This window comes from Lipotes vexillifer, unplaced genomic scaffold, assembly GCF_000442215.2.
Source record: "Lipotes vexillifer unplaced genomic scaffold, Lipotes_vexillifer_v1.1 scaffold1276, whole genome shotgun sequence".
Taxonomy (NCBI): Eukaryota; Metazoa; Chordata; class Mammalia; order Artiodactyla; family Lipotidae; genus Lipotes; species Lipotes vexillifer.
Genome location: NW_006798658.1, coordinates 549,499 through 573,081, shown reverse-complemented (window position 1 = coordinate 573,081; position 23,583 = coordinate 549,499). Strand labels below are relative to the sequence as shown.

The following is a 23,583-nucleotide window of genomic DNA, read 5'->3' as shown; positions in this document are numbered from 1 at the left end:
CTGACTTAAACTCTTGTCCAGAGATTTTTCATGGATATTTTCATTGTTGCCATATGATTCAAAATGTCTATAAGAACTGAAGCCCCTCAATCTAGTCAACATATTTCAGACATTTTGCTTATTAAGGGCTATTCTGACACTCTTTAAAAAAGAAACAAGTTTTCTCTAGAAAGTATTTTTAGCATAATGAATATGTGTATTTTCTCAGAGCGCATGCAGCCCACTCTTCTCTTGATAATCTTCATAGAAACGTCTCAATGATTCAGGAAGTCTGGGTGTCACGGTGCTCAAGGCTTGAGTAAAGTGTTTTTTCATAATGCAGTTGGCTTGAATGTCTTCTTCCAGAGCCAGAAGGGCTGCCTCTCTACATACGGCTATAATCTGAAACAATACAAGCAAACAAAAACAAAAACAGCACCAAAAAAAAAGGAGAGAGAAAACAATCAATACTGTTTTTTAGAAATGTTAACATTTCAAATATTCACCCGTGGTAACCTCTACAACTAAAAGCCTATCCCTAAAATTTATCTTTGGGAGTCATTCCACTTAAGTTTTCAAAAGGATAAAAAGTAATCACCTTCATTTCAAAACAACATATTAAGTACCGAGATTCAGGAGCGGCAAAAAGATATATGTTATGGCGTTTGCTCTTAAGGAGCTTACAATTGTAAAGGTGGAGCGGACGTGCAGGCACAGACCTCCAACACGGGATGACAAAGGATGAGTGTGTCTGTGGTGGTGGGGTGGACGGGGGAGAAGCCCAGTGATGGGGGGAGGGCCGGGGAAGGAGGCACTGATGGAGAGTGAGGACCTGCACATCAGCACACCTTGTCATAGCATAGAATTTCCACATTCCTTTCAACCTTTGATCTATTACCAACATGTAAAAGCATTTCTTTATGTGCATCTCCTTAATGAGTTCTTAAATCTTAGGAATATCAGATAGAGTTGTCTCCGTTTACTTTGGAGAGCTGCATTAGAACAGAGAAGTGAATTCTGTTTACTCAGCGAGGAAAGCTGGGAGAACTGAAAAGAAGCTGGGGAGGGGGTGGAGTGGATGCTAGAGGGAGGGAGGGGAGAGTGCGCGGTAGGAAAACGGAAGGGAGGAAGGTTCAAGTCTTGAATCCTGAAATGTGTTTTAAGCTCTCTGGACTTCAGACAGCGGAAGCGGGCTGATGCCAGTGTCATTCTAAAGACACATTACTGTGGTGAAAAGAGCCTGTGGGATGAAAAGAGATATTGTGATTTTCAGGGCAACAGGGAAAACAGTGATTGATACTGACTGCACCCTCGTATCGGTAAATGAAAGGGCCAGCTGAAACACATTTGTCCAGCCATTCAGCATATTTTCTCTGTTTGTTCACTTACTGAAAAGAGTTCCTCTGCTTATGCTGGGCTAATGGCTGCCAAAGCAGTTTAGTAGCTCTTTAGGGGATTTAGCAGCATGTTTAGGGAGCTTTCAAAAAAACATGCATAGATTTAGATGGCTTTGTCAAATTACGACAATGTAACCGTTAGTTCTGGGCTTCATTAATGGGCACTGAAGTCGACTATAGTGGTTATGCATGTTAATGCTTTTCCAAAAAGAGTGGCTACCAACTTGTTGAAGGAAAAAACAAAACTTCTAGGGATTAGTGAAACAACTTCATCACATATTCTGGTGCAAAAAGGGCTATTTGAAAATCAGATGTGATATTTAATAAGCACAGTAAAAGCACATAAAACGCCCCCATGGTAAACTGGTTCTATTGTGTTCCAAAGGAACCTTAGGGACCTCCAGAAGGAGGTGAAGGGACCAAGTACGGAGAGCTCAATCCCCTCCTCCCCTCCATCGGAGCAGCACTTCTTTCATCTGTGCGAGAATCTGAAGCGATGGTTGCAAGGCTGAAAAGTAGGAAGAAGAATCACTGGAAGAGCCAAAGAGGACTGAATTTCCTGCTCGCTGGTGCAGTGCTAGCTGCTTCTCTGAGACAGTACAGGAAAGGTTTCCACTGTGTGGCTCCCCCCGCAGGCTAAGTCGAGTAGAGAGGCTGCCACCACTGGGCCAATGCCATGTCTTGCACACTTCATACCTGACACTTCCCTCCGAGAATACTGGACCCAGCACATAATGGCTACACACATTTACCATGTGTGCTAGACAATTACTAATGACTTCACTAATTAATTGCTGTGGGACTTGTGCCCCTAGGTTTTGTACATGCAGTGACCCCATCGTAGAGGTGTGTGTGGAGCCTGATGGAAGCATGGCAAATGGGCTGGTGGTGAGCGGCGGGGGAGGGAGGTTGGGTTGGGCTGAGGAAGGAAGGGGAGGCGCAAGCCTGCCTGGAACCTCTCAAAACTCCTGGAATTTGGTTCATGTGGCCGGGTGGCTAATACTGCTGGCGCATTTGAGAAAGTGAACCAACAGTCTAGTAAGGCTTCCTCTCTCAATACACAGTAATCAAACTGGGAGAAGAAGAAACGATTATACTCCTCTAATAACTGGAATCTCAAGTAGCCTAACATGGCAAGGTAGTGGGGAGAGAGGCCACTGAGGCCTCGAAGGCCGCCCTTGGGGTCGGCTCCCCTGAGCAGTCCCTCTTTGCAGATCAACCTTCCTTCCGTCATATCTGCATCTATAGATTCTTCTCTAAGCTGTAAACTGCTCTTTGCCCTTAGCTTCTACGGCAGTGGCAGAGGGGGGCGCTGGCGGGGGTCAGAGCAGTAACTGCCATTTGAAAGCTGGATGTTAGTAACTTGGGGCCTTCAGTATATGTTAACATTTCACAATAATTTGCCAACTATATTTAATACTGGCCTGACCCTTAATTAACAATTTCTACAGAATTGTGAGGTATAGAAAACTTGGACAGAGTTTTGACTAAAGCGCTAAGAAATGTTTGGATTAGACAGGGATGACCTTTAGAATCTCTGGGAGACAATGACAAGGGAAACAGAGCAGCTGAATACTGGTACTCAAGCACCTCATATGAAGTTGTCTTCCGTTGGGTAGAAGCCCAGCTGTTTGCAGTTCTAGCGTGGCCGAGGGCTGCCTGAATTCAACACTTGCTTCAATAAACCTTATCCTGTTTCTTTTTATTTACAAGGGATGCCCTGAAGAACCAGTCAATTAGGCAATCCTTTCTGCCACTTTTATTTTCCTATCATATTTGCTTAGCAATATACAACAAGTAATCGAGAGGAAACAGAACTCTACTCATAATTAACCCATCACTCATCAATCAACGTCCACGGAATGGCTGGCTACTCTGTGCAACAACTAGGTGAGGCCAGCTGGAGGGTCCAGAGATGTCCAAGACATAGCATTAAGAGGTACCACTAGCAAGGCAAAAGGAAAGTGCTTTGGTATGGAAGGAAGGAAGAAATTATTGGTTCATAAACTGGAGTGGGAAGGACAGAATTTAGATATGAACACAGGAAAGGAAGGGGCATTCTGAGCAGAAGAAATAAAGTGAGCAAGGTGGGGAGAAAGAGACCAGGAATTACAAGGATCTAGCCTCAGTATCCCAAATGGAGGGGGTAAAAAAAAAAAAAAAAAGAGTAATTCTATCAAGAAAATGTCACTAAAAATAACAATGATAGTTTTCAGAAGTCACGTGGGCCGTAATGACAGTAAAGGCTAGTCAATGACAAGTAATGACAGTAAAGGCTAGTCTAATGCTCTAAACCCAACTCACAAGCAGATGATGCACTAGCAGCTGACAGAGCATAACTCCTAAAAGATCCTTTGTTTTTATTTTTTTCCCCCATAAAAGGGCTTTTTAGTAGAAATTCCAAAAGGAAAAACATTAATCAGATTATTGGTTCTTCTCTCCTAACTCCGATAAGAAGACAGGCCCGGAAATGCAAGTATTCGTAGGAGATCCATTTCATGATGGCTGGTTTCTATTTGCCCTGGGTCATTTACTTTGCCGTGAGTTCCAAGATACCATGCTTCCCAAGAAAAGTGCAGCTTTCCTGCTTGTTTTCATGGCCCATGCCAGCATTCCCCTTGACATATTAGCGTCTTTTCAGAGGAAGAAGTATTTCATGATCAAATAGGTTTTAGGTAACACTGTATATACTCTGTCTCCCACAAAGCACAGTAGAATGCTAAAGATTTCTGTGAGGCCTAGCAATGATGACCTGCTTAATTTTTTTAAGCTGATGTTTCCCACAGAACTTTCCACCCGTCCTCTGTTTTTGGCAGAACACCTACAAATGGTTACCTTTAGGGCTACTGCTGACCTTCAGCACGCACTCTGGGAGGTGCTCACCCACGCCAAGCAGCTCAATCTAGGCACGACATGGCTCTTGCCTAGCTTATATCCTTTTTTCTTTTGCTCTCGCCTATTCCAGAATAGAGAGAAAAGGGAAAGGGCTGAGCAAGAGAGACTGGAGGAGGACCAGTCTGTTTAACGGGGTCAAAAGGCAGCAGCCACAGCACACACTTGTGCCCTGGACCTGCACGTAGTCCACGTGCATTTGTTGAATTGAACTGAACAGTTCCTTAACTAGCCACAGATTTTCCAAAAGTGCATGTTATATACATATTTCTAACATTTGGCCAATATCCTGTAATATTTTTACTTAAGTTTCATATGACCTAGACTTTGTCAGTTACATTTAAGTTTTTGGAATGATAAACTCAGTAAGAAAAATTATTTAACACTGTGATGTATGTTCATTTTAAGCAAATGTTTCGGTCTGGGGCACTACTTTGAATCTAGTACCTTCCTTAGAAGTAACAGAAATTTTAGCAAGAATACAAGTAGGCCTGTTAGTTTGAGGGATGCTTCCTTAGGTATCAAAATTTGTTATACAGGGACAGGACATTTTTTCCCATGTTGTCATGGGGGAGAAAACCGCACTTTAATTGAGAAAGATTCCCCCAAATTTACGAACAATGCAGTAATATATATTGGTTTAGAGAACCGAAGTGGAAGATTTGTTTAAAACATTGTGCAATGGTTATCTATTGTCTCACTTGATGAAAGTAATCTGGCATCAGTTATTTACTGAAGACTTTTCTGTATTAAGCTTGGAAAGGTGAGGTCTTTTCGGATAAATTTGCTAATACACCTCTCTATTTGGGAATGAATACTATGGAAGCTGACAAGAAGGACCTTCAGTTTAAACTAAGACCTTTCTCATTACTCTCTCTAAAGTTTGTAAGAAAATTGAATGAGTGTACGTATACGTATATATACATCTACAGTACATACAGGGACCACACAGCTCATCATTCTGGCGTCACTTTTGAAAGCACACGGAGTCTGGGACTGTTTCAGTGATGGGGGAATTCAGATGAATTTTCCCCATGAGGCCCCAGAAGAACCTCACTGAGGGGTACAGACGAACATGCAAATTTGAGTCACAGACTGTCTGGAATGTTTAACCCGTTTAGAAAGAAAACTCTTGGCACTTAGGCACCTTAACATCTTTGGCAAAAAGGATTTTGGAAGCTTTCCCCTAATCCCTTCACCATCTTGTCTGTCCTCTTCCCCGAAAGGCTGCAGACTAGATCATTTAAATGAATTTTTAGCCAATTACCAGTCAGGTTGCTTTTGCCATTAGGCTGTAAAAGCAAAATGTTTTGGCTGGCTCTGTAAAGCCAGCGTGTATTTACAGAATACACAGAGCGTGTATCCTGCGTTGTTTTAAAAAATAGATATGTGCTTTGCTGAAAGGTGAAAATGTTATCTGTTTGGGGAAATGAGTAAACAAGACAAAAGATTAGCAGAGTGGGCCTAAGGTCTCACTGTCAGAGCGACTAAGACAGGCTGTGTTTCAGTGGCCGTGACACCCATTTTTTGGTGCCAACGTCACAAATCCTCTTTCCATTCGTTCAGCAGTAATAATAGATCTATCAGATATCTGAAAAATAACAAAATAAGCAAGAAATCTCTATATGAAAGATTTAGGCATATTTGAGATGAGCTCCTAAAAGGTAAGAAAGGAAAAGATTTTTATGAAAAGGTTTAAGAAATCCTCAAAACAAAGTCACTGAAGAAAACAGTAATTGTTTTCAATTGCTGGATAAAACATAACTCGGCAATTTAAAACGGGACATATGAGTATGAATTTTCAGGCTATGCTCGTCCTCTGAAAAAGCAGTGCCTTTAGAACAACAATACAGCAATAACTGGATTACGTGAGACAACCCCCCTTGTGAGGGGTGTGGAGAGGCAACTTCCCAGGGTGAGAAGGCTCTTGACCATTGAACCTTGGGAAATCTAATTACCTCACTTTTAAATGCAAAAGGGCAAAAGAGGCAATTGTGCAGAATTCTGAATGCCACGAAGAATAAGAACAATGTCTTACTTTACTGTGGAAAAAAACCCCGAAACCTCTTATACACAGCCTACGGTTCTTTGCCTCAATCCACGAAACAAGAAGAGTTTAAACAGGTGGCTCAGCTTTGTGAAACAGAAACAGGCTCATTGCGAAAATTAAAACCAACATGGTTTCTAAACAGGCGGCGGCAATTTTTTAAAACGACGTGCTTAAGAATGACAGTCAAGGCAAAAACTGTTTACCAAAAACTAATCAACAGGAAGGAAAACCTGAAAATGTCGGGCACTATTTTGGGTATTCATTCCTCCTGTGCTGTGACCCTTCCCTTGTTCTTTTCAGTTTCACAGCTGCACTACAAGTTCTCCTGGTGCACTGAGATGAGGAACCCAATAAAACTTCAAGCACAGTCATTTCCATTCCAGATGAGGCCTCGGTAGTAACCTGCACTTCTTTTCTATTGACTGTAAACAGATCACGACAGTGACAACAGGAACACCACCCTTGAGGGCATGTAAGTCTGGGAAGAAGGGCTGCTGCCCCAAGTAGGCCTAGGAGCTGCTCGCTTCCAACAGCGATGCTGAGATTCTAACGCAACCGCCACTACTAAGCTCCTAACTACGTCTCAGAGCTTATCTGTATCCTCCAGAAAAACGGAAGGGTAACAAACTTCTGAAGGCGGCTTAAACAACCAACTGAAGTTCTGTTTGGTTCCCATCACCCCACCCTGAAGGCACAGAGTGTACTCAGATATGTGGAGAAAAAGAAGTCAGTGATTTTAAATGTGCCAGAAGAGGAGGCTTATTTATAGGGAGACCTCAGATGATAAAAAAGTGGCTCCAGAGAGCTGAGTTCACTTACCTAGTTTAATCAGCACATGTCAGGGCTGCTTTTTAAATAGTTCATAGGAAACCTACAACTGCATCCTAGGGACAGTAATTTATGGGTACAAGGATATGAACATGCGTGAGTAGGTGAACTGCACAGTACAGGGTAGGCTACGTGGGGAGACGGAGCTGGAGAAGAGAGACGCCCCCAGGCCCCTTCTTGGGCAACTACACGCCGGATGCACAGAGGCAGGGCTCCCCTCTCTCCGCCGCTCCTGATGTTCGGCGCGAAGAAAGCTCGCCTCCCAGTGAGGCCTAAATGTGCTTTTCAGCTTCTTTGTATTTCAAGTGTACTAAACAGCTTTAAAGAATCCACCAAAAGAAATGCGCTGCTGTGCTTTAAAAAGTCTTAGGTATTTTCAAGAAAGTGGTTTTGTTAAAAGCATCTTCCGTCTGGAACACCTGTGCCCTGTTTCGCTTAATTGGGCTGCAGCTGGCGCTGACTGTGGGGAGGGGCGGGGGACGTGGTGCGCGCTCAGTCCCCCGCCCCTCGCTTTCCTTTTCACTTTCACAGCCCCGCGACCAACTTCCCCTACGTGTCTGAGGGATTAGGAACCCAGCAGAGAGCGGAGTCCTGCTGTTTGCGAACAGCCTGCACTGGAGGTGCTTCAAGGAGGAGGCTACCTGGGAGATTATGTGCTCACGCGGACGCCGAGGACCCATGCTCCCCGGCCCCACTGAGACGCGGTGAAAGGTGGCTGAGTGGCCGGGCCTGAAAGATGTGACTGAGGGGACCGCAGCAGTTTCCTGGCCACAGAGCAGCAGATGGAGTCAGACTGCCACAGGCGCAAACGCGGCCAGGGGTGCCCCGAACTGCCGAGAACGCAGAGCAGAGCAGAGCACAGCGCCGGGGAAGAGAACTGGAGGGAAGCAAGCGGCGTTTATTCAAAGTTCTTTAAAATACCACCTCAGCGAGCGTGGGAGGCTAGAAGTGAGAATTTTGGAGGGCAAGTTTCAGATTTAAGGAATCACCGAACTACTGCCCTCGGATTGTCTGCAAAATAAGCTTTATGATACGAATCCATCTGGGATTATGTTAAGATCAAACAGTCTAGAGTGCCATACAGAGTCAAACGGAAAGAATTTCTAGAAGCCTAGTGATGTTAAGGAAGGGGGAAAAGCCCTGGGTTGCTTAATTTTGCTGATGTAAGTTGTTATGAGGCCTCTAAGTATATGTACATCCAGTCATTATTACTTGTATGGAGGAACCCATAATAGGTTTTGTTTTTTAAAAATGTACGAAAGAATTGATCATCCCACAGAGGGAACGAGCTGGGGTTTTTATTCTTATTGTTTCTACAACCATCTGCAGCTGTGGAACTTTAAACGTTTCTAAGATTAATTGAACCCATAACAAGATAAAAAGGAGTATTTTTAGTTTTGAAGAACACGGCCAACTGGTATGGGTATAGAGAGAACAAGAACCTCGTGGTAGGGAAGGAGAGGGGTGAGAAAGGCAAACAGATGTTGGGAGGCCTCCATTCATTCATTTACTCAACAGATCTTTACTGACCACCTACAAGGTTCCAGGCCCTGGGGAACAGAGCAGTGAAGAAAACAAAGTCCCACCTTCATGCGACAAGATTGTGCAAAGTACTGGTTTAACGTACTTGCCCTTCAAGGTTCAGTGTGACTGTTTCCACTGAGAGGCGCTCCCAGCGGCAACTTCACTACCTCCCCACGCCCGGATGCTTTAGGATCCCTTGCCTTATGGTCTGGTGGCAGCCTGTACTACTGTTCTGTCATATCACAATTGTCAGGTAGAGAGTTATTAGTGGTAAATGTCTGCCTCCTCACTAGATTACAAGTTCCATGTAGGCTCGCCAGCCTTGGCCCTGATGTACTCCCCAGACGTACCAAGCCCCTTGACCTTCGGGAGTCTACAAAAAGGTCTACTGCTGAGCTCATCTCTGAACAGAGATATAGTTTTTACATTTTTTTGTTTTAAATACACACAAACACACATACACATGCAGCTCTTGCTGTGACAACTGCAGCCAAGATAACTGCCTACTGTGGACCAAAAAAGCAATAATGCCTGGGGCACAAATGGGTCATCCTAGGTGTGTATTTGTGAGCCCTTGGGGCGTGTGCTGATGACCAAGTTACGCCCAGAAGGCTACTAAAGCCCTTCCAAGAGGCACCAAACTTTGGGTAAAAAGCACTTAGGAATGGGAGAGCTAGGCCCCCCGCAAAGAGGAGAGAAGGGCACAACAGGGGATATTCTAGGGAGAGGGGACCAAGTGAAGTTCAGCTAGCTCTAGGACTCCTCTCGAAGTCTGGAGGGTTGGATCCTCCCTGCCAGTGTTGTGGGAGCTTGGGAAGCAGTGGCTGGGGGAAGGTGTAAGCAGGGGTGTTAAGCCAGTTTTAATATACCACGTGTTTCATCATCTGCCAACCGTCTTCACTGCAAACTCCCACATCATGCCCCACCAACACACACAGAAAAATGCCTCCTTTGAAACTCCAGAGCTTCGGGGATGCTCTGGGTAGCCTTCCCTGGATCTTGTCTAGCTTGGGATTCTGGACTCTGACCACAGAATGGAGTATTTGGGAGTTAGTACCTTTTACGCCTTTTTTTTTCGAGATATAATTGACACAGAACATTACATTAGTCTCAGGAGTACAACATAATGGTTCACTACATGTATATGATGTGAAATGATCACCACAACCAGTTCTTTCTTTTTCTTGTGATAAGAACTTTTAAGATCTACTCTCTCTGCAACTTTCAAATTCACAACACAGTGTTATTAACTATGGTTACCATGCTGTGCACTACGCATCCCCAGGACTCACTCATTTTATAAGTGGAAGTTTCACCTTTTGATCGCCTTCACTCCCCACACCATATAATATATATAATAAACTCGTTTCTCCTTTCCCATTCTCCGAGCAGCTGCAGGCTGGTCCTGCTCAATCAGCAGCCTTGCCTGCCATCCTTAAAGTCATTTTAAAGAGTATGGTATGGTGTTAATGGCCATCTGTGTTAAAGAGAAAAAAATGACTTGGCAATACTTAGCTAGCTAAGGGGCATCTGAAGACAGGTCCCAGTGAGCAAACGCTAAGTATACCATTAGCTCATGACAGGGAGTGAGAAGACAACATGATTATTTATCTTACACTTATTTTACAGATGTCATTCTCATTGACAGTAGTATTGTCCCGAAAGAAAGGAAAGCTCTTCTTTCCCAATAGCATATAAATAAAAAAATGGATTTATATTAAGTGATATCACCATCAAATAAGATACTCTAAAACACCTAACAGTATATATTCACATATCTTCTCTACTTTTACATTTTTAAGGTGGTCTCTCTTTCCTCTGACAGATAATCCTTATGTTGCTTATTAGCCATTTGTTTAGAAGCTCACGTTATATTATTTTGTTTTAAACTCAAATAATAATAAAGCAACACTGTCTTATTTGTTACATGAACTGGATGCTATTTCAAGTATTACTTCACCAGCTTTGTGTGTTTATTGGCTATATAAGAAAGATTTTTAACCTAGGGTCCCTGGATAGCTAGATGGGTCTAAGAATATTCTGAAACCTATGAAAACTTTTATATGTAGAGAGATGGTTCAAAGCTTTCATCATATTCTAAGAAGGAACCATAACCCCAAAAGGGTTAAGAACTACTGCTCTATAGTAACTACACTTCAAATCCTCTTAAATCCTATGACTCCTTCATTGTAATATCTATCTTCCCCTTTCCAGATGACCTAGGCCAGAATGCAACTGGGCTAGAACTACTACAGCTGGGCAGTACAGAAGTTACGAGGTAGAGCTGATCATAGTAAAGACACGTAGTTTTTACTTTCTTAGACCTTCCTCTTGTACCCTAGAACAATTCAACAACTGCCTCTAGGTATAACTAAGTGCTTACTTAGGTCTTTATTGACATGAAGAGGAACTAAAGATCTATATCCTATTTCATTTATTGAAAAAAAAAAAAAAAAGGTAGGATAATAAGACACTAAGACTGCAAATTTAAGCATATTAGTTAAGGAATACAAAACCCAAGTTCCCAAGTTAAGATTAGCATTTACAAGTGGCACGTATTAACTATGTGTAATTTTAGATTACCCATTAAGTGAATTTTAAAATTTAAATATATGTAGGTTTTGATATTTGGTAATAACATTACACACTAGGGTATTTAGAAACTGAGGAAGTTGTTTCCTTACCTGAAAAACTATCTGGCCTGTTGTCTTATGAGGAATGAGATGCGCTTTGAACTATTTCTTGAATGTCCATTAAAAAGGGAAAAAAAAAAAAAGAGCTCTGATTTTACTGACTTAAAAGCCAGTAGTAAGATACAGTGCTTGCCTTTTAACAATTAAAAAATTATATATGTAATATAACTTAAAAAGAAATTACAAATACTTGTAAGAGCCACATTGGCTAATCATTTTTTCATTACCGTTACTCTTAATCCAGATGCAGATGAAGAATAAAGATGATTCAGTTTATGAAGGCTTTAACCAAAACATTCATGTTTTTTTCTTCTGATCATTAAGTCCATTACTTAATGGCCTATGAAACGTAAACATTCTTTCTCAACTACTGTTATCTAAACTCCTTTACAAGAATTCTAATGAGAGAACAAGGTTTGTGACAAGTTCAGCAATGAAAAGAGCCAGAAAGTCTCTATTTGTAAAGAATAAACTAAAAACTGTGAGAAAGGCTATAAAAGCAATCCACAGATATGGAAAGGGTTGTGGAAAAGGGAGAACAGACGACACTACTTGTTGATAATGAAGAAATCACATTCAACATTTTTAAATTTAAAGATGCTACCAGAAAACTACTAGAGCTAATCAATGAATTTGGTAAAGTAGCAGGATACAAAATTAATGCACAGAAATCTCTGGCATTCCTATATACTAGTGATGAAAAATCTGAAAGTGAAATCAAGAAAACACTCCCATTTACCACTGCAACAAAAAGAATAAAATATCTAGGAATAAACCTACCTAAGGAGACAAAAGACCTGTATGCAGAAAATTATAAGACACTGATGAAAGAAATTAAAGATGATACAAACAGATGGAGAGATATACCATGTTCTTGGATTGGAAGAATCAACATTGTGAAAATGACTCTACTACCCAAAGCAATCTATAGATTCAATGCAATCCCTATCAAACTACCAATGGCATTTTTCACAGAACTAGAACAAAAAATTTCACAATTTGTATGGAAACACAAAAGACCCCGAATAGCCAAAGCAATCTTGAGAACAAAAAATGGAGCTGGAGGAATCAGGCTGCCTGACTTCAGACTATACTACAAAGCTACAGTAATCAAGACAGTATGGTACTGGCACAAAAACAGAAAGATAGATCAATGGAATAGGATAGAAAGCCCAGAGATAAACCCATGCACATATGGTCACCTTATCTTTGATAAAGGTGGCAGGAATATACAGTGGAGAAAGGACAGCCTCTTCAATAAGTGGTGCTGGGAAAATTGGATAGGTACATGTAAAAGTATGAGATTAGATCACTCCCTAACACCATACACAAAAATAAGCTCAAAATGGATTAAAGACCTAAATGTAAGGCCAGAAACTATCAAACTCTTAGAGGAAAACATAGGCAGAACACTCTATGACATAAATCACAGCAAGATCCTTCTTGACCCATCTCCTAGAGTAATGGAGATAAAAACAAAAATAAACAAATGGGACCTAATGAAACTTCAAAGCTTTTGCACAGCAAAGGAAACCATAAACAAGACCAAAAGACAGCCCTCAGAATGGGAGAAAATATTTGCAAATGAATCAACTGACAAAGGATTAATCTCTAAAATTTACAGGCAGCTCATGCAGCTCAATAACAAAAAAATAAACAACCCAATCCAAAAATGGGCAGAAGACCTAAATAGACATTTCTCCAAAGAAGATATACAGACTGCCAACAAACACATGAAAGAATGCTCAACATCATTAATCATTAGAGAAATGCAAATCAAAACTACAATGAGATATCATCTCACACCAGTCAGAATGGCCATCATCAAAAAATCTAGAAACAATAAATGCTGGAGAGGGTGTGGAGAAAAGGGAACACTCTTGCACTGCTGGTGGGAATGTGAATTGGTTCAGCCACTATGGAGAACAGTATGGAGGTTCCTTAAAAAACTACAAATAGAACTACCATATGACCCAGCAATCCCACTACTAGGTATATACCCTGAGGAAACCAGAATTCAGAAAGAGTCATGTACCAAAATGTTCATTGCAGCTCTATTTACAATAGCCCGGAGATGGAAACAACCTAAGTGCCCGCCGTCGGATGAATGGATAAAGAAGATGTGGCACATATATACAATGGAATATTACTCAGCCATAAAAAGAAACGAAATTGAGCTATTTGTAATGAGGTGGATAGATCTAGAGTCTGTCATACAGAGTGAAGTAAGTCAAGAAAGAGAAAGACAAATACCGTATGCTAACACATATATATGGAATTTAAGAAAACAAAATGTTATGAAGAACCTAGGGGTAAAACAGGAATAAAGACAGAGACCTACTGGAGAACAGACTTGAGGATATGGGGAGGGGGAAGGGTGAGGTGTGTTAGGGCGAGAGAGAGACATGACATATATATACTAACAAACGTAAGGTAGATAGCCAGTGGGAAGCAGCCGCATGGCACAGGGAAACCGGCTCGGTTCTTTGTGGCTGTCTGGAGGGGTGGGATAGGGAGGGTGGGAGGGAGGGAGACGAAGAGGGAAGAGATATGGGAACATATGTATATGTATAACTGATTAAATTTGTTATAAAGCAGAAACTAACACACCACTGTAAAGCAATTATACCCCAATAAAGATGTTAAAAAAAAAACAACGGGGCTCCCCTGGTGGCGCAGTGGTTGAGAATCTGCCTGCCAATGCAGACGACACGGGTTCGAGCCCTGGTCTGGGAAGATCCCACATGCCATGGAGCGACTGGGCCCGTGAGCCACAATTACTGAGCCTGCGCGTCTGGAGCCTGTGCTCCGCAACAACAGAGGCCGCGATAGTGAGAGGCCTGCGCACCGCAATGAAGAGTGACCCCCACTTGCCACAACTAGAGAAAGCCCATGCACAGAAATGAAGACCCAGCACAGCCATAAATAAATAAATAAATAAATAAATACATTGTGTATTATAAAAAAAAAACAAAAAACAAAAAAAAACAACGATGTATTAAATTGTCACTTGGTGGGATTGGTTTGTTATGAGACATGCAACAGTTGGTATATTTAAGGAGCTAATGGTGAATTTTTAAAGCACAGATTATTCATCTACAGTTTTTAAAATCTAAAGATGTAAAATTTAGTAAATTTGAGTATGTCTATTTAGTAAATCTCTGTACCCATACATTTTACCTCATCATTTTAAACTAACCATCAAAAAACTTATCATTGGAAAGAGACCAGTAGATATTTCTAACTGAACAGAATTTTTTTTCATGGAGGCGAGTCAACTGGACACAAGGGGATTACGATACAATGGAAACTATTTTGCAATCTTAGTCAATGTATTCTCTATTATGAATGATAAAATATACACATAAAAGCACCCTATAATGTTGTAAAGAGGAGCAAGTGCCAAGAATTTCCTCTTAAGGGCTGTACTTTTTCATTTGGAGATCTAATCACGAAACTTAAGATAGGCTACACCTTGGTAACAAGCACCTCCGTTTTATTGTGCTGGCATCTAACTGGAAATAAACCCATACCATCTTTGATACAGTGTGTTCAAATATCTTCTGTACATATTTTATAATTACAGTGAAGAATGTGAGAGTCAGGAGAAATTCTGAGTTATTTTACAGGTCTGTCCTGCTCTCCCCCACCAACTCTGTTCTCTTTGAAACAAAATATCTACATTCACACACCCATAACCCCCCTCATCTGCAGAATGCAATATTAAGTTCACAAGATGTAGCATGAGTTTAAGCACTATATTAAAGTGTGAAGTATATTTTACTATCATTAGTTCGAAGCCCAGCATTTGTAAATCTTTTAAAATTAACTAGGCTGCTAAGATCCCATCACTCTGGCAGCAACCCAGCATAGCTGTGCCTTTAACAAAAGAATTCTGTAATAAAACGAGATTTTACATGCTGAAACAAAATATTTTAAACCATCTTTCTGCCAATTGCTCATTTTAGTAATATTTGTGGAATTTCACCCCCTGCCCCACATATACAAATGTTCCCAAGGAAGATTATGCTAAGTTTTGGGTTAACCTCAGAATTACTAACTTTTTATATCAATCTTTTAATGAACACTTTTATTTTCTTTAAGAAGGAACCCAAGTCTTGAAAAGACTTTAAGGCATGTATTCTTTAACTGCCGTAACAAACACGACCAGGCTAACTTCAATCAACAGGGACTAATGAGTAGTTTTCACACTACATATGTGAACGCCTCTTAGCAAGGTGGATTAAATTCTGCCTCAGCTTCTCTTAATGTCTCCGAATATTTGCAATCATTTGTGACATCTGCTGTATATTAGTTGACTGCTAGGGACAGAAACTCGATTTGAATCAAAAGGGGAAATTCATTATAAGGATATTATTGGATCTAACAGAACCTGAGGACAGTAGTGTGGCTGGGCCTCAACAGACCACCTGGACCGGTTCTCTGTCCACGATTTTGATCTATGCTTCTCTGTGTACTTCGCCTTTATTTCTCTCTCACTACAGAGTGGTTTTCTCCACGTGGTAGAAAATACGACAATGCACAGTTTCTGTGTTTTATATCTTACAGCTTTAGCCACCAGACAGTCCTCATATTCTCATTTTAGTAACCAAAGCTCCTGTGGCACGTCTCCGAGCGGCTTGGCCCAATCACTGTGGCTGGGGAAAGGGCATTATGATAGAGCCAAATTCAGGTAGGTCATTTCCTCTGCACCATATCAACCATGTGTGTGTTGTCACGTTGTGATGACAACTCTGTGGTTTTCTGGGGGGAGAAGGTGAAGATCCTTGGGACCTTGGAAGTATAGGCAACTGGAGCAGGCCTACGTTGGCTGGTTGAGGAATGAGAGAGAGAATGTTAAAAAGTGTCCTTTATTCTTCTCTACGTATATGTAACCTTGCGTTACTTACGCATTGCTTCGAATGCTGTCTTGGCAACACATTATCAAAACGTTCTACTGAAAAGGTGCCAAATGGACCTCGTGCCCAGCAGTGCCCTGCCAACCATACTTCCAAAACAACAGTGCTCAGCATACCTCAGTGCGGCCAGCTGCTTCTAGCTGCCGTTTTCTTAGATCGTGCTGCTCATTAGGGGGTCCAGATAACATTCTGGGCTGTACAACTGATTTTCGGATCACAGGTTATCACCCAAAATGTGATAAAGATGGAGCACCAGTGGCACCATCGGTTAGCACACGGTACTTATACAAAATATGATAAAGTTGAAAAACCACAAGGTCCAACTTCTTTGGCAATGATTATGGAATCTACAGGAAAACTTAAAGCTAGTTTTTTTGAATGATGATTCTAACACGGGTCATGGTCAAAGACAGATGTTATCTTTGTGTTAAATCCATTCTCCTTCTTAGCAACTAGAGAAGTCTCAATGAAAATCAGAAAAGAAAGCAAACAAAAACTCAACTTCCTTTGTGGGGGGAGGGGTGATATAGCTAATAGATTACAAAGCTCGAGTCTGGAGCTGTTCAGTTTGGAAGTTAATGGAAATTTTATTTGGAGACTAGTCCCTAAATTCAATTAAAATTGTGCATGTAACTAGAAACACATGTTGACAAGACTTAAGGAGGGGAAGAATGAAATGGACAGTACTCCAAGTTTGGAAAACTTTGCCTTAATTCTTCCATTCTAAGTGTCTGAAAAATGATTTTAAGTGTCTTTCACACCAGCTCCACCCCACTTTGTAAACCTGACCAACTCTTTCTCTTGAGAATAGAGGTGGAAGGGGAGATAGATGAGATGGAGTCCTTTGTGAATATTTAAGGAAGGAATAATATTATATTTTTTTCCCCTCTCACTTAAACTTTTTTTTTAACTAGGAAAAACTTAAACATATACAATAGTAGAGAAAATAATGTACAGTGAACTCTCATTCGCCTGTTACCTGGATTGCTCTGTCAAGATCATAATCCAATGTAAACCCTCGGTTCTCAACTTACTTGATCTATCATCTGATATCAACCACCCCCTCCCACTTTCTTCAACAGGACACTGGAACACCTCACTCTCTTCACTCCAGCTACACTGGCTTCCTGACTATTCTTAAACATGGGAAAAGCTCAGTCTTGCTCAGATCACTTGCTCTTGTTGTTCCCCTTCTGGAATGCTCTTCTCTTGGATAACTGCACAATTCACTTACCTCAGGTCTTTACTCAGTTGTCACCTTTTTTAGTGAGATTCTCCCTGGCCACCTCCTCCCTATAATCCTTTTCTCCTTCCCTGCTTTATCTTGCTCTTCCTCTGTTACTGTCATCTAATATATTACATTTTAACTTATTTTGTTGATGTCTTCTTTCTCCTCACAAAAATGAAGACCACAAATAGTACAGATTTTTGTTTCTTTTGTTTGTGCCTGGAAACTTACTTGGCAAATAGTAGTTGCTCAGTAAATATATGTTGAATGAATGAATGAGGACAAGTCTGATATTTGACTTAATGATAACTAAAGTTACGACTTTAGTCCTAACAGTTTGTTTTTTTACCAAATGTGGAATTTATGCCTTAGATCAGGTGCTGTATTTATCACTTTACATTGTTTATACTGCCTAGGCAGATTGTTAAGACTTAAAAAAAAAACACAACAAAACAACTATCCCACAAACTTCAGAACCAATGGACCTTTATGCTCATGTTCTAATCTAGATTCAGTAGAGCTAGCTTTGACTACTATTGATTTCAAGTGTGCTTTTGGCCAGCCTTCCACAAAATGGGGCTGCACTGAATACCTAGTAACCAAATAAAAACAGTAGAGATGAAGTAGAGATTAGAGCTAAATGGAATGTGAAATAAAGCTCTCAGCTGTGATACTATTTTATATTCCCGAGTGGTTGCAAATAATTCCTGAAAGTGTTCGAAGTATAATTCAGTCTGTCCATTGGCCACTCCCTCCCTTCCCTGACCCCATCACTACCCTAACCCAGGGTTCGCCGGAGAGGTAGCCTTAACTCAGGTGAAGCACACCTGGTTCAAAGCTCTGAGAACACCACCCAATACTGAGCTCTGCAAAACTGCAGCTCCAAAAAGCCTTTCTGACTGATGAATGCCTGATCAGGGGAGATCTTAGTGACTTTCGGTTGCTGGTACTTTTAAAAATTACTCCACGTGAATTTATGCTGTTTTCCCAAGGCCTCAATGCCTGCCTGGTCGTTCAGTCAAATCCACTAGCTTCAGACTCCCCTGTTATAGAAATTCAGCTCAGCAACAGTACGACAACTCTTCTTTGACTTTCTCTCCTTCAAAACTCATCAGCAGAGCCTGTTCTACCTTCCTGGTCCTCTGAACAGCAAAGCAGTTAGAGGTTACTGTAACCAGGATAATGTGTGATCTGGGAAGAAGTGATGCTTCTGAGCAGCAGAAAATCTGCTTTCCAGAAATATGTTTAGAGACAGCAAGTAAGGGTTTTGTGAGGAAAAACATAACGTAAAAAGAAAAACTGCTAGTTATATAAGCCAAAAAAACTGCAGTTGGCTTTGATTTTATAAGTCAGAAAGTATAAAAAGACAGAAATACTTCAATGTAAGAAAGTTTAAATATGTATTAATTTACCTTATTTAAAATATTTTACTACTGATAGCATTTATGTATCAAATACAAAGTAGTTTAGTAGTTTTTTTCAAAAATAAGAATTATTTCAGACTAGCTCTAAAAATACAGGTCCTTAAGTCTCTGAGAAATTAAAATGCAATCATTTTAGAGGCTAGTTTCAAGATTCGGTGTGACAAAATATAACAACAGGCAGAGACTTTTCAGTATGCTAATATTTGATTGAAATATGAAGATATAGCTACAAACATACCCAGCTCTGAATCCCAAGAACACTGTGAAGCCAGTATTTCTTTAGGGGAGAAGAAGGGCTATTCTATTCAACTCAATTCATTTAGGAAAACCCACGCAAAGTCATTGCTCAACGCTCTTGGGGAGGGAATATAAAGACAAGCTGTAGGAGCCTAGAATTCAGAAGGGGAAATAAGACAATTGTGTAAATGCTTTTCAGAAAGTGAAGTAACTGACATATGAGAAACATAAAATGCTGGCGTGGGAGAATAATACTGATGATGATGATAACAGTTACCACTACTACCATCAGCACCACTACCAGCACCACTACTGATTGACTCCCAAATGTTCTAGATCTTCACATGTCTAATCCGTCCAACAGTCCAGTGAGGTAGGCAGCATTCCCCCTCCCCCACAATTTATAAATGCAGAAACTGACGTTTAAAGCATTTAGGTAAATTTGCCCAATATCATACAATCAGGTAAGTGGTGACCCCAGTACCTTTGCTCTAAGTATATCAGGCTGTCCCCCACCGTAGCTCGGACGAGGAAGAGAAAATATCTACCAGGAGCTCACAAACATCAAAGAGGAGATCCCTTAAGTGATGAGCTTTAAAGGAAGGTGAGAACGTGAAAATGCTGGTGTTGGCAGCAAGGCACTCCACGTGAAGGAACACTCCTGGGCAAGGCACAGAGGTGGCACAGGGTGGGCTGTATTCAGAGACTCTAAGTAGTTTCACAGGACTGCGGTGGTTTTCAAAGTACGCCCCCTGCAGCCTCCAGCTTCTCCTCAAATGTCTGAGGTACCGAGGAAGGATGAGAAGGAAAAGGCTAAGAGCGTAGGGGAAGAAGTGATCCACGGAACAGAACCTGGGGAACACTTCAGCTTAGTGTGATACAAGGAGAGAGTCTGTAAAGGACAGGAAGAACTAGAGGAATCTGAGAGAGTTCACATGGAAACCAGAAGAGCGTTTCAGGAACGGGGTGTGAATTCTGGCAGATGGAGCAGAAAGGCCAGGCAAGCCGAGGACTCCAAGCTGGTTCTGGGCTGGAGATGAGGAAACAGTGGGTGAGATCAGCTCAGCAGTGTGGAGGGAGAGAGAGGCCAGGCTGCCAGGGTTTGAAGAGTGAGTTAGGAGTGAGGAAGTGGAGGGAGTAGGTGTGCCAGACTTTTAAGGACTTTGGTGCAAAAAGGAGACAGGCTGTAACCTAGGAGTAATGATGATCTAAGGAAGGTTTAAAAAGGAGTACACTATCCAAAAGTGTATGTAAAACAAGAAATGGTATTTCCAGAGTTAATTTTTAATTTCCTGAGTCCACTGCTGTAAGAATTTCAAACCATTTTGGCATTCATATCCTGGCATGCGTATGAACTTAATTGTGGAGATAAACGCAGTAACAGCTCAGACAGAAACCAAAAATCCTCTGTAAAATTACTGGAATGGTTACATCAACTTCTCCTCAAACTTCTAATCCCCCAATCTCAACTATAACATAATGGCTAGAGGTCTTTCCACCAGTGAGTGGGTAAAGACAGGTGCCCCAAAATGTAGCACAGAAAAGTTTGTTAAATGAACACTAACACACAAAAAACCTACTAACACATACAATGTGGTTATTCAAAAACTTCAGATCTTTTCCACTGTCAAATAATTTTCCTCTGTATTCACGTTTTATTTGCTTTACCTTAAGTCACCCCCTAATCACGCTGACATCTACTACTGATGATTATATTAGACCTAAAAGTGTTCTTAAACAAATGAAAAATACTGACTTCCATTCCTGAAAGTCCTGCTTCCAATTTTCAGGAGGAAATTAAATAATGTATAAATCAAATACTGGGCCTAAGCCCAGACAGCTGAACATCGTTTTGTCCTTTCAAGGCAAAGAGGAAGTGTCTGCTATGGCAGGGACATGCCAAGAGAAATAAAGCTTAACCTCAGCCCCATGTGAAAGTGATTTTAGATAATCGGGGGTGTCTACAAATAGGTTAAAAATGGGACCACATACTAACAGGGAACTTTCCATGGAAGTTAAAAAATGTATCAAACTCCAACCCCCACCTTAAAAACAAACTATGTTTGGGAAATGGCATGGCCTTAGAAATTCTATATAAAGGCAGTAGAGGAAAGGGAAAGTACACAGGGAGGAGAGAGTTGACAAGTCAAAGGGAAATTAAAACTTGTTTCCGCTTAGCATTTACTGTAGGATCACAATTTGATTTCTTTGTAACTGCAATTGCCAGATTCAAAATGATATATGCACGTGAAGAGGAAGGAAAAGAGGGGGAGGAAGGCAGGAAAGGAGGGAGGGAGAGGGAGGAATGACTATGAATATGAGTGTGTGGGTAGAGTGGCAGATGGTGAAAAATTCTTTAGCTCAGGGACCACCAAATTTATTCTGCAAAGGGCCAGAGAGCAAATATTTTAGGCGTTGTGGAGAACACGGGCCCTCCTGTAACTACTCAAATCGCTCTCGTCGTGTGCAAGCAACCATAGGCAGTATGTAAATGAATGAGGTGTGGCTGTGCGCCAGTACAGCTTTATGGACATTGAAATTGGAACTTCATGTTTTTTCCTCTGCTTTTGATTTTTCTTCAATCACTTAAAAACATAAAACTATTCTTAGCTTATGGGCCTTACAAAAACAGATTGTGGGACGTATCTGACCTGCAGACTGTAGTTTGCCGACCCCCCTGATTTAGATAGAACATTCCTATGAAACTGGGCTTGACTCAAATTTGGGATTCTGGGTAATAAAAACTGCTGGGTTTTTTTTGTCAGTAGCTGAACAAAAAAATGGTAGTAATGGTCAAAAGCATTTATTTGGAAGATAAAGCAGACTCTCTCTAACCCTGTGAAAAAGACAAGCATCTCTATATGTTTCTAGCAGGATACTTATACAAGTATGAAATCAAAGTTTATTCAGTATGAAATTTTGAAGCCAAATGCTATATAACCATTAATATGCAACATTATTTGGGGATCAAGAATGTTTTTCAATATTATCCCCTTTATCAGAAGTTAATATTTTATAAACATCCTTTGCAGCATAAGGCTAGTCTGGAATTACACATAAATTTCCATCATCACCTCTATGGAAACGAGAGAGCTGGTGACTAGAAGCGTTTTCTGGTGGAACATATGCTTTACAGATCACATGGTGATAAAAACTTTATGGAGCATCTGACCTAGACTTCCAGAAACAAAGGAAATATAAAAGTGCAAGGCATCTACATTCATAGTTTTTGTGAAGCAAAATAATTTTTGTACATTAAATATTCTGTTATAGAACAAACAGTGACTTTCTCTTTCTGCACTAAAAGGGAAAATCTTATAAAACATCGTGGTACGTGTCTCACTACCTTGATATAGAAAACAGCATTCTTCCTCCTCTCCTTCCTCCTTTGTGCGTGCGTGTGTGTGTGTGTGTGTGTGTGTGTGTGTGTGTGTGTGTGTGTGTTTATTTCCGGTACGTCTTCTTAGTAATGGGAACAAATGAGGACTTCTTTTTTAGGGAACTGCTCCTCAGCCACGCCAACCCTTTATAAGCTGGTCACAGTGCCCTGTACCTCGGGCTACAGGGGTAGCTGCATGACCCAGCTGGTTGAGACAGGTTGTATCCTAAGGGTAACAATGATCCAAGGAAGGTTTAAAAAGGAATATACTACCCCAAAATGGTTGTAAAACATGATTATTTCCAGAGTTGTATTTTTATCAACCAATCATTCATGGGACACAGGATCCCGATCGATGTGTAGTGTATACTCACGCTCGTTTTAGAGAATTTGGAACATACTTTTTTATTTGATGGCAAGTTCTGCACAGGATAGCAATCCTCTATCATATTATTGTTTGTATAAGGAAATATAATTCTTCCAACAACTATCTGTTTTGCGGTGGTCTGCTTTATGGCACTCCTTCTAGGAATTCACTGTGGGGAAGCATATGCTGCCTCAACCATCACATGGAAACGACTGAGGCTGGAGGAGAGGGAGAGCTGCAGAGAGTGGAAAGGCCTAGTGTGTGGAACAGGCAGTGGCGCTGAGGCCAGGCTCAGTGAGTAGCCCTTTTATTTCTTCTCTCCTTCCTTTCCTCCCATCTGTACTGTTATTATTTTTAGTACACTTCGCTTTATTATTTAGAGCAGTTTTAGGTTCACGGTAAAACTGAGTGGGAAATACAGACACCCCCACCCCTGCATACACACAGCCTCCCCACCACCGACATCCCCCAGCAAGTGGTATAGTTGTTATAGCTGATGAACCTGCAGCAACACATCATTATCACCCAAAGTCCAGAGTTTACATTAGGGTTCACTCTTGGCATTGTATATTCCATGGGTTTGGACAAATGTATAATGACATGTACCTACCATTACAATATCATACAGAGTAGTTTCACTGCCCTAAAAATCCTCTGTGCTCTGTC

At 41.1% G+C, this 23,583-nt stretch overlaps 1 protein-coding gene across 1 annotated transcript in view; it reads right to left on the bottom strand.

The window, feature by feature from the left end:
• Positions 1-204: 204 nt before the first annotated feature.
• The window catches only part of AFG2A (AAA ATPase AFG2A), a 342,792-nt gene continuing 319,413 nt past the window's right edge, over positions 205-23,583 (bottom strand). The window contains exon 16 of the mRNA XM_007470730.1: positions 205-381. Coding sequence (XP_007470792.1) covers positions 205-381 — 177 coding nt within the window. The remainder of the gene's footprint in view (positions 382-23,583) is intronic.